This window comes from Aptenodytes patagonicus, chromosome 27 (genome assembly GCF_965638725.1).
Source record: "Aptenodytes patagonicus chromosome 27, bAptPat1.pri.cur, whole genome shotgun sequence".
NCBI classification, from domain to species: Eukaryota; Metazoa; Chordata; class Aves; order Sphenisciformes; family Spheniscidae; genus Aptenodytes; species Aptenodytes patagonicus.
Window position 1 is genome coordinate 355,658 of NC_134975.1, and position 12,203 is coordinate 367,860.

General features: G+C 47.4%; 1 protein-coding gene and 1 non-coding gene across 2 annotated transcripts; one reads left to right on the plus strand and one right to left on the minus strand.

Moving 5' to 3' along the window:
* The first annotated feature begins 1,176 nt into the window (after positions 1-1,176).
* IL4I1 (interleukin 4 induced 1) lies at positions 1,177-10,222 on the plus strand. Its single transcript, XM_076360257.1, has 7 exons — positions 1,177-1,190; positions 5,236-5,491; positions 6,454-6,566; positions 7,349-7,550; positions 8,008-8,076; positions 8,690-8,823; positions 9,038-10,222. Exons 1-7 carry the CDS (start codon positions 1,177-1,179, stop codon positions 9,873-9,875), a joined length of 1,626 nt encoding a protein of 541 aa, XP_076216372.1. The 3' UTR covers positions 9,876-10,222.
* Positions 10,223-11,986: 1,764 nt separating this feature from the next.
* Positions 11,987-12,060, minus strand: TRNAN-GUU (transfer RNA asparagine (anticodon GUU)). The gene has a single exon. It is a non-coding gene; the product is annotated as a tRNA-Asn (tRNA).
* Positions 12,061-12,203: the final 143 nt, after the last annotated feature.

Sequence of the window (12,203 nt, forward strand, 5' to 3'; positions counted from 1 at the left end):
TGGGAGTCTTCTGGGCGAGCAAGGAAACAATGACAAGAAAATCCTTTGACAGAGCATCTTTCTTCAACAGAAACTGCCTGCACACCTTAGAGCTGTGTCTGCCAGCTCGAAGGCTCATTATGGTTAATTACTTAGTTAACAAATCCACCCAGATACACCCTGGGTTTTTCCCTTCCCAAGCTTTAGACACATAGCTCATTTTCATATCCACATGTAAATGCTCACACATACACGCACCTCCCATGTTTCTTTCAAGTTCCTCCATGCACCATGTAAAACACTGTTGATGTCCCACACCAACATCTACCTGCTCTGATTCTGGAGGACCAAACCCTGACTTTTTTTTTTTTAATCCTCCTCCCTTCTTCATTAAGAAAAACCAACATTGAAACCAGAAGACAAATTATTTGGAGGCAAGTAATTGTCCCTTCTTCCCCCATCCCACACCAGCTAATTCAATTTGGTTTTCATCCCTCCCATTGTCCTTCTCCAAGCTTCATGTCATAACCTGTTTCAGGTGGAAACTCGGTTTCCAGTAATCTCAGGGAAGCAGCAGACAGGAACAGGAACATGGGAGGAACTTCTTTTGCAATTGGTGGCATGCATTGCTTACACCCAGACAATAAACCTTGTCATTTGAGGTTGATCCTAAAGCAACTTGTTCGGACACGCATTAATCTAGCTCTTATCAAAAGAAGAGGAAAAACTGCCCTCCCTCCAAAATCTCAGGCTGTCCTGGGAGCACGTGTGCGTACCGGTTTCATCATGTAATCCCCAAATCCCCCAAGAAGTATCATTGCTTCATATGAAGAGTAATACGTGTTTGCTGGGTTTTCAGCATAGACACCCACAGGTATCAGGAAAACAACCTGGTAATCACAAGCCAGTAAAAAAAAAAAAGAAATCAGACACGAAACAAGGCGTTTTTTGCAGAAAAATACTGTCTTTGCCTTTTCCAAATGTTAAAGCTGAATCAGACTGGTGGATTTTCTCAAATGGAGACATGCCCTGGAACAAAAGCCTCAAGAAAAGCATGCAATCCTTCAGGGTTTTCTAGAAGGAAAGTTTCCACAGACGTTCATCACCCAATTTTAATGAGGACAAGGGGGAACTTGTGGACATCATGATGAAAGCTGGTGAACTGGATGCAAAGAATCGGTTCCTAATTTTGCCTCGATGCAGGCAGAGAGGTATGTCCTGGAATTAAAGCCATCACCATTTTGGAAGAGACTGACCCTATCAACGGCACAGCCAAGGTGACGTTAAAAGCACAGTGAACCTCCTTGGCCATCCCGGCAGCAACACTGAGAATATGGTTCTGGGGAAGATTAAATTGCCCCAGGACTGGGCTGCCTGCAGGAGCAGGCGGAGGAGACGGGGCCACAAAATCTCCACCTTGCTAGAGAAACACACCCACACCCCATCAACAAGGACAATTGCTGGGCAAGACCCACATCCTGGCTTCTTCCGAGAAGAGCCATTGAACACAGCACCGCAAAAACCCCAAGTCTATGTCACAAGCCCATCAGAACCAAGAGTTCCCATAGATGCAAATATCTTCAGTGGTTCCTACTGGGCAAAGATTAAAACCCTGGTCATCACTGGCTTAAGCAATTAGTAAGCACCATTCCCCAAAGACCAGAGTCACCCAGAGGGAACTTAATTTGTAACTTCCTGAGAGCATGACTTCATGGAAGAGGTAACGCATGGGATGTCCATGCAATGCTCACAGTCCTGACCTTGCCATGGTTCTGCAATCCATTCTTCTGGGGCACTAGTTGAAACAGTAGACCGATGTAGCATCGTGGGTGGGCACCACCACCTGATCTTTCCAAAGCCCCACAGCCCTTGCTGTGATTCTCCAAAACTCTACTTAAACTTCGGGAGTCGGACTCGATGATCCTTAGGTTTCCCTTCCACCTCAAGGTATTTTATGATTAAACTTAGTAAAACCCCACGATATTGTTGAGACTTGAATGGGAGATAAAGCGTGGTGATGAGGTTGGCTCTGCACAGGAGACTTGAGCTGTTGCAACCAAAGAACTGAAGGAAGCGGTACTGAAAGAAGACAGAAAAGAATAATAATACCAAAGCTGGACTGTGCTCCCAACCTTGCTGTCCGGATGGCCAGGGAAGACACCCAGACAACTAAAGACCAAACTTTTAATAGCACGAAGGAACGAGTTTGCTTCTGCTTTGGTGCACGTAGCTCTGGGCTCCAACGCAAGAACTGAAAGCGTTGCAGGAAAAAAAAAAAAGAAATAAAGGAGGATTTCAATAACAGAATAGTGCTAAGAGCCAATCACTACTGAGGCTTGCAAAACCACTTCCAGCAAAAAGCTTTTCAGGGGAAGACCGTTCCGTGAGGCTGGAGTCTTGCCTTGGTGCTGAGATCACCCCTCAAGGTCCAGAAGTCTGGGAAGTACCGACATTGAGTTTCATTTCCTCAATTAGACCAGCAAATCATCAGATTAACTGAAAAAAGACAGTCTTTAGGCATAAGGCAAAGGATAGAAGAGACAAGAAAGTTTGGAGAGTTTGTGGTGGGTTTATTTTTTTTCAACTTTTTTTTTTTTTAATGAGCAGACCAGCCAAGGTGCCTACACAGAGTTGAGTACGTCCATACGGTGGGTAAGATGTGGTGAACCAGCCAAGGGATGGTCCCTCAGGTCGGTTTATGGTGCTTTGGTAGGTCAAAGTTCTTCATTCTGGACAAATACTGGTACAACTCACCCAGTTTTTGCCATTTCAGTGAAGGCATCTGAGCTCTGAGTTCCCCCTACAGTACTGAAGACAAGATCAAACCAAAATTGTGCAACACTTAACATAAGAGTGTCCAACAGATGAACTGCCATCTGAAAATGCCCATTTTCATCACCAGAAAGGATATTTTGGATGCTAGCTCAGAGGTCTCCCTGGGATGCAGAATGAATTCCCTGATATTTAGACAGATTTAAACGGGTGCCCCTTTGTGCGGCACAAGGAAAAAAAAACAAACCTGATAATTCACTGCTGGGAAGTTCTCTGCCCTTCATGGAGAAGGGTGCGGTCACCCTTATTGTATTCTGATAATCATAATGCTTCCTAAAATGTGCTATAGACTGATGGCTGATGTCCAAAGCTGGTAACACCAGTGAGTAAAGAAAGAAACCTGCAGAGGAACTGACTACATGCTCAATTGCTGCTTCCCCTTCTTATGACAAATCACACTTTGCTCTCTTCCGGGGTGTACTGATTGGCAGATTTTTTTTTTTTGACCCACCACAGCTAGGTTGCCTTTTTTTTTTTTTTTTTCTTAAGCCAAGGTATAAAATGAAAGCAAATCTCAGCAGAGGACTTGTCTTCCTGCTGGAACAATGCCTAGGATCGGTGAGTGACTCTTCCCTGACTCTTGAGCTCTCTCGCTCTTTTTTCTGGTTTTCTCTCATCTTCAGGGCCCGGGTTTGTTTTATTTTTCCATCTGCTGGAACATCTGCCTTTTGTGTCTCCTCCTGACAGCATAACCACAGACCTCCCTTTCTTCAGCTAGGGTATTTCACGGTCACCTGGAGCTCAACTTTGCAGCACTGTGGGTAGTGGGAGACCTCCCTTGCAAGTTGGGGGAGCGGGATGTTCCTAATTGTGCAGGGAGAGATAGAAACAAAGGCATAAGCTCCGAAGTCTCCAGAGTTCCACCTTGCACCAGGTTTGTGGTTTCTCCACATCTAGCAACAACACAAGAAGGTCTGAGGGAAGATGGAGATCCATCAGACGTTTCCAAGAGCTGGTCCCAATGCACTTGCTCTCCTCCCATGGAGAGCCTGATCTCCAGAAAGGATCTCCTTTGTCTTCCACATAATCCATGGGTCTTCGGGGCTGCCACGCTGGGTGAGATGAGGGCAGCAAGACTGGCTGCCAGCTCTACACCACGACAAGCCCCACACATGTCAAAAACACAACTCAAGGCAACATCCCTGGTCCTCAAGGACGATTACGGCAGCAGCAGTATTGGCTCAGGAAGGTTGATGCAGCTTTATCAACATGATATCACTTTCTGCCATACTTTGAAGAAGGCAACCCTGCTGTTAACAGGCTAATTGTAGCAGGTTCTTTCTAATTATTTTTTACTGCCAGTGTCTTCAGGAAGCTGGGCCAGCTCTACAGGCTGTAGAAAGTCCTGCTTTCAGGAGCTGGACTTAGGGGTCTCAGAAAATCACCTGCAGGATAACAGCTCTGAGGTTTATTCACAGCAAGTGCACATCAACCCAGGTTGTCTGCAGATCTGGAGCTGTTCCAGCAAAAGCAGGGATTCCCCAGGGATTTTTCCAGGAGTAAGAATTACCCAGGGAGTGGTTTCAAAAGCTTTTTTTTTTTTTTTTTCTCCTTTTTTTCCTGGAAGGAAGCTGGCAGTATTTGGGGGAGGGAAGAGAAAATGAAAGTTGCCCTGCAGTTATTCTGGAGAACAGAAACCAAAACTAGGAAAATCCCAAGGTGGTTTCTGTTCAAACTTCCTCCCCCTGTGAAAATATTAACATAATGTTGTTGCGTCTGTTCTGGTAGAAATGGTTGTTCTGCAGGGGCTGCAGCCTGCCTGCTGTTCCCTACAGGTCTCTCCATTCCCTGTAGGGTATCTCAGAAACTACATCACTTTAAATAAATAGAGAAGTCCCATCACCTATCTTCACCTCTCTAATCTGTCCATCTTTCTATGTAATACTGTCTCCATCTATTCTGTCCGTCTACGCAAGCGTCCACCTAGTCTGTCCGTCTTTCTATATAATAGTCTCCTCCCTCCACCCTTCTATCCACGACATCAAAAAAGCCACAAATTACTAAGGTACGGGAAAGGGCAGTTGGGACAAGAAGATTGCCTTAATTCTTTGCACGTGAATGACATTAATTACTGTTCTTCATTATGGAGTCTTTTGAGCTTATTCAAAAAGGTCAAACTCGTTCTGGGAACTCACCACAGCAGCTGCACAAGCAGAACATGAGTATGAAAAAAAAAAAATCATCTACGGGCTTGATTTCTCCTTAAAAAGAAAAAAGTCACATTGACTGACACCACTTAGACATCTGGCTGCAGTCATGAGAGACCTGCTAACGCCGTGGATTTCATAATCATGCTGGTTGATTTGAAAGCAGATTTGTGAGATGTTCCTCTTCGGGGTTTGGACACCAACATACTCGGAGCCAGTTTCTGCTGTCACCTCCCTCGTGGGCTGTCAGGAATGAACTTGCATGCTGATTGCCGAGTGCCTTCATTGCATTATTTTCTTCTCTTCTTCTCTCCCTAGTCCTCTTCCAAATACTCCTGCTAGTAGGTCTCCTAAGTGCAAAGAGGTTTCCATGTTTCCCTGAATATTGCCTTCATGACAAAGACTATGAGGAACTGCTGAAGATTGTCAAAGATGGGCTAGAACCCGCAACTCATCCAGCAAACGTGGTCATCGTCGGTGCAGGAATAAGCGGGCTCACAGCAGCAAAGTTGCTCCAAGATGCCGGCCACACGGTAAGTAGCTGCATGAGAGCCAGAGCGCCATTGGGACTTTTTCCCACACTAAAGATTTTCCAGCATGGAGAGGGAGAAGGAAATGCAAGGGAGCGGATCACAGTGGTGGGAGAAGGAAGGAAAAGCGGTTGGGCTCCAGGAATTTCATCTGATTTAGGCATGATTTTCGAAACTACAGGCACGGACAGGAGGGGATAAGGGGAAGCTGTATGCAAAGCAGGTTGTTTAGATGCTCCCCAAACGAATGTAAGCAGCAAAGGTAAAAAGATGCAGTCTTTTTTCTCTGTCCCTAAGGGTTTTTGAAATCAGGCAGGGCTACAGCTGCCCTGGGACAGCCTCGGAGGCAGCGCTGCTGCGAGCGGGAAGCTGGACTAGACCCCTCCACAGGCACCTCCAGCCTCAACTTTGACAATTCTCCAGCTTGTTGCAACTCGCAGCCCAACGGTGACGTTCGTTGCTGTAGATCAACCAGCACAAGACTCGCGAGCCCTTCAAATCCTGCCTTGTTAAGGCGGCGGGGTAGTCTGGGGGGTTCAAAACTGTGTTGACCATCCCAAGGTGCTAGACAAATTTCAAACCCATGAGTTTCAAAGAAGGATTCAAAGGCGTGGAGGGACAGGCTGGGTACCTTCCTCTGGCTGTTTTCAAAATCCTGTTTTATCCTTCCAGCACAGGGAGTATCTGAACCAACACTAGGACCCTCTCACCAGAAAGTAGGTGTCCAAACATGACACAGAAGTTAGGAACTGAGAAACTGCCTTGTAGGTAGAGGGACCTTGGCCAATACAGAGAGGGGTTTGGATCTACAGATGGTTCATTTGCCATCTGGAGGGGACCTGTCCCACCCCATGGGCCAGAAACGCTGCCTGTCACAGTGCCTGTGAACTTGCTTTGTAGGTGGTTTGCATAAAATAGTCATTGCCTGAACATCTGCAATCTCCATCCCCATCCTTGGTTTTTAGGTTACCATTCTGGAAATGAGCAATCGGGTTGGTGGGCGGATCAGGACGTACCGACCAGAGGGACAGGACTGGTACGTGGAGTTGGGAGCCATGCGCCTGCCAGGCAAGCACAGGTAAGGCAGCGTCCTACTTCATGGCCACGATCAGATGAGGAACCAGCCCGTTTTGAGAAACAAAGCTGTGGTTTGAGATGGGGCTGAGGACTTGGACGTGGGTGTAGCATAGCAGGAGGAAGGAGCTGTCTGCCCCATCTCTCCCCCAGAGCTTAGCATCAGCATAAAAGGGACAAAAAGCACATGGTCACCTGCATTTGAGTTGGGAGAATGAAGGAAGACCTCTCATCTCAGTATCATGTCCGTGCACGGTCAGACCTCTATTTTGGAAGTCACAACATCGGAAGAGGGATGAATTTCCATCAGCTCTGATGGAGAGGGCATCCAACCTGGGCTCTGTGAGAGGGTGGAGTCAAACAAGGTTCAGTCATCAGCCAAAATGCTATGGGAAGAGGCTGTAGGTGAGTCACCAACCACATCACATGCCAAGGAGGAGGGTCAGAGCCATAGAGAACCCCTGCCTCCTACTTCAACAGGGCATTGCTCTTATATCCTTGTGCAACCAGTAGCTGGAGAGCGCGTAAGCCGAAGGGCTCCTTTCTCCATAGCCCCATGGTTGCTGCACTGAGCTGGGAGCCCGCAGGACAACTTCAAGCAGCAAAAGCTAGAGATGGCAGCGCCTTAAATAGCCGCAATCTCCACTCACAAGCCAAAATAATACGTGGCTACACCAACTTATTTGATGGGAAAGCGTCCTTTTGTGTTTCGAATGTTTTGGTGGCAGGGCTTTGGGGTTTGGTTGTTTGCAAGCACTTGTCCCCATGGGCTCTCCTCTTTTCTAGGCTTGTCCGTGAATTCATTAGGCAGTTTGACCTGAAGCTAAACCCATTCATCCAGACAGACGACAACGCCTGGTACTTTATGAACGGCACTCGGACAAGAGCTGGGGAAGTGGATAGAAACCCCGACATCCTAAACTACACAGTGAAACCATCAGAGAGAGGCAAGAGTGCCAGCCAGCTTTATAGAGAAGCACTAAACAAGGTACGTGCCCAGAGGGAAGGGATGCTACCTTCCAGCAATGTTGCTCATCCAAGAGACATTGAAGCTATTTCCTCTGAGCTGTGGTGGACCCTCACCTGCACGATGGGTTGAGGAAGACTCAGCGATGAGTTGAGGAAGAGTAGGGTCCTTTCAGAACGAAAAGCAGAAAGGCTCATTCAGAAACTAGGGCAGCTGATTGCAAAACCCTCTTTATACGCAGGACCTCCATTCTTTGGAACAGATTCACCAAGACTTGGATGAAGCAGAAAATGCCACACCAGGGCATAGCTTCCCCAAACTTGAAGCCCAAGCAGCAGGACCCACCAGCTCTAGCTCAGCTCCAGGGTTACCAAACCCCAAGACTGAATACCCCAGATGAATCCTAACAGAATTTGGGGCAACACTTTGTTTGGGAAACGCACTTTTTCTCATGAATATGTCAATGTTTCCTCTCCAGGCTTTCAAGAAGTTCCAGGCTACAGACTGCAAGGAATATCTAGCTAAACATGACTCCTTCTCCACCAAGGTAAAGGGCTAGGGCTTGAGCATAAATCTAATCCCCCTACTGATGATAAACCTGCATCCCTGCTTTGAGAAAGGGTCTGAGTCACTCTAGTCTCTTCCTCTGTTGACACTTTTGGATGTCTTTTCCCTAATCGATGCTGTCTTCTACTTAAAATGCTGAGAAAGGGGCAAGCATGACTGTTAGAGCAGTCCAATCATCTGGAAATAGGAGAGAAGCAGTGGTGACTGGAAATGCTCTGGAAAGTCATCCAGATTAGCCATGTTCCTCCATCATGGGTCTCTTAATCAGACATGATGAAGTATCAAGCACTGGGGAGGATTTACTGAGCAATCCATGGCATTTTCATGTGACCCAGCTGTCTCAGAGTGGGTACACCAAGCCACAAATCCCTTATTCATTCATCTCCAGAACTTCTGTCATGCTAAACCAGAGGAGACATTGATTTCCTGCAAGAAGCTACAAGAGCTGCATAAAAAAAAGCTTCTGGTCCAGGCTTTAAGCAGATCAGGAGCAGGAACAAGGCAGCAGGGCATGACTGTTGGTTTGGGATATAAAGGGGATACATGCACTGAGATGATAACATCAGGCTATGTCTTCTTCCTGGCTTTTCTAGGAGTATTTGATTAAAGTAGGAAACCTAAGCCGAGGAGCAGTTCAGATGATCGGTGACTTGTTGAATGAGGACTCTGGATTTTATCTGTCCTTCCTCGCCTCGCTGTGGGATTTTGATATCTTCTCTAACGAGAGGTAAGGCGATGTCTCTTATGGCAAACCCCATTTTGTGCTGGTCCACGGCAATCCAGCAGGAGAGGAAATTTCAGGGGAATTTAGGTGTCTGAATGGGAATCACTCCTGACTCAAAGGACCACCAAGCTCCGTTAACATCTCTAGAAGAGGTCAGGTTTTACAGTTCCTAAACCCCAATGTCCTTCCCTCACCTCCTGCTTCTTCTTCCTTTCAGTTTTGATGAGATCACAGGGGGTTTTGACCAACTGCCCAAAGCCTTCCACGAAGCGTTGCCCGATGTCATCCAGTTCAATTGCACAGTGGAGAAAATCATGACCAAGGGAAACAAAGTCCGTGTGTTTTACCGCGCTCCAGACACTCTGGCCCCAACCATAGTAACTGCAGATTATGTCCTTGTCACGTCCACCGCCAAAGCCACCAGGCACATCCAGTTCCTGCCACCGCTCTCTCCTCCAAAGACCCATGCCCTGCGCTCCATCCACTATGCAAGCGCCTCCAAAATAGTCTTGGCTTGCTCTGAGAAGTTCTGGGAGAAAGACGGCATCCGAGGAGGGCAGTCCATCACCGACCGCCCTTCCCGGTTTATCTACTACCCCAGCCACAACTTCTCCAGCGGGGTGGGCGTGATCCTGGCTTCCTACACCTGGAACGACGATGCTGAGTTTTTCCTGCCTCTCACAGACGAGAAGTGCCTGGATGTGGTCCTCCAAGACCTGTCAGATATCCACCAAGTGAGCAAGGAGTACCTGCAGTACACCTGCGACCAGTACGTGATACAGAAGTGGCAGCTGGACAAACACTCCCTGGGGGCATTTGCTGCCTTCACCCCCTACCAGTTCGTTGACTACTCACAGGCTCTCTTCGAGCACGAGGGCAGGGTGCATTTTGCAGGAGAACACACAGCTCAGCCTCACGCCTGGATCGACACTGCCATGAAATCAGCCGTCAGGGCCGCGAGCAACATCCACCACGACAGCGGTGAAGCCCAGGTGCTCAACGAGGAGGGGGAGCAGAAGCAGATGGGGAGTTTCTTGCAGAAGGAAGATCTCTGAGCAGGACTCCTGACCTGAGCTTGCTGGATACCACCAGCACAGTTTGAAGGCACTTTTGGTGGTGGTGTAAGTCTGTTTCTTTCCAAGCAAAGTCAGCAGAAGGACATCAGCAGCTAAGGTATTAAAGAAAAAACTCAAAGAGCACTGACTGTCACCAGACAGGACTAATAGCTACCTGGTTAAACACTCAAAGAGGACAGGAGGGAGTACTAAAAAAAGTAATGTCTAAGTAGGTTTCACGACTCTAATATAACCCTGGCTCAGGTACACTGCAGTAATTTCCAATTTATTTATGTACAAAGTACTTCAGGAAATGACTAATTTAGAATAAAGGTGGGTATCTCTCAGTTTCTTGTGTCTGAGGTGTCTCCATCTCTCCGCAGAGAGAAGTGTCATCACATATAAATCGTCTCACCTCACTTCAGCCATTTAGAAACTCGTCACCCGTCAGCTGGGTCTTCCTTCCCTTCCAGAATTTGGGAGATGACTTAGAAGCAATGAGTTATCATCTCCTTTCCGTAGCCCAACGCAACCACTCCTAACCCCCACGGGTACCAGTCAGGATGCGATCCTGATCTCTAACCTCCGTGGTCTTTTCTACCCGTCTCCCATCTAGCTGAGCTCAAAACATGGCCAACACCAAGTTATAGGGATAGCTTTAACATCGTGAATATAAAAAGCAAGTCTAGAAGCAATATAGCCTGTGCACAGAGACGTTAATGGCTTTTACTGGAGTTTCTCCTCTCACCAGTAATTGTTGTCCTAAATTTCATAGTCTTGGAAACTCAGTCTGTGCTGCAGGTGGTTTTTTCAGATTATTGGAAGGATATTATAAATAAGCAAAAGGAAAAACAAGACCGGCTGCTAAGCACATCACGCCAGACATTTGCTTTGCTGCAGTCACTTAGCTGCTTTGCATATAATTCATCTCGCTTCCCACAAAACACAAACCTGCCTCTCAACCTCTGACTCCACGTAGCTGAAGGGGAATGGCTCATGGTCTCCTCCAGCCCGAGAAACAGAGGTTCAGCTCTCACTAGAGGGAGCAGGCGACAGAACTGGTGGAGACCATTACACCCGGGGAAGGACTAGACCCAATTAGACCCAGCAGATTTCCACCAGGCATCGCAGAGACAAAGATTTGCACTAGCTTAAAGCATTTAAACACAGGTGATAATTAAATAAGTACAGAGTGATCAACATTAGCATGTTAAGATCTCGGCCAGGTGGCTCCTTGCAATAAGCTCAAATTACTTTTCAGGAGGCCCAAACACCCTCAGTGATGTTTTGAAATGCAAAATTTCATGGCTAATAATTATCAGGTTTCCTTCATCTACTCAAGAATTGTAACAAATATACGTGCTGTACCGCAATAAGCGGCATGGTGACCTGGGACACGAGCTTGCTCTTTTGATGTGACGCAAGACCACGTGCGTAACCTCAAATCAGGGCGAGTGAGGAGTTACTTCACAGCAGAAAATTGGTCGAAAAGGCCACAAGAGCCTTCCTAAGCTTAGGACAGAGCCGGTCACAATGTGCAGCATCAGTCGCATTGGGAAAAGCATACCGTAAAACTTGAAGCGTTGCAAAAAGAGAAAATAGAAGGATTTTACCCACTCACTTCATCACATCACCTCTGACTTCGGTTTTTATGTTTTATAACTGCACGTTGTTCCCAGCCTTTGCAGGACACCAGCTCCCTTTCCCCAAACAAACTGTTTTAGCCTTTAAGCTCACGTCTTCATCCTAACTCAGACCTGCAGGCTCTTCGCTAAAGCAACGTCATATCAGGGCGCAGCAAGAGCCGGTGGCTACTGAAGGGCTGGGACACTCCCCCCCCTCAACCCCACAGGGCAGCATCCCACCAGCCACAGCTCCATCCCACGGTACCTGAGCAAGGCATGGACGCTCCTCCAAGGCAGCTTGCGAAAGGACCAGATCCCCAGGACTGAGTTTAAATAGAGCCCCTGGGCCACGGGGAGGGTGGGGCTGGCAGGTAGGGCTGCTCAGGGCAATCAAAGCCCGTTAGCAGCAGCTCCCCCTCTCTGCAGGCATCACGAACGATTTTGCAGTGAAGGTGGGGAAGCAAAAAAAAAAAAAAGACCCTCCCTCGTCCCTGGGTGGGCTCGAACCACCAACCTTTCGGTTAACAGCCGAACGCGCTAACCGATTGCGCCACAGAGACACGCTAAAAGGGCTGAAAATACAGAAAAATGATGCAAAAGTCAAATGTCATTAGTTTTCCCCAAAACAAACTAGCGTTACCTGCTTTTAGCACCCCAGCAGCTGTGAAAAAATAATAGAGAAGGAAGGAAAAAATGAGGCTGG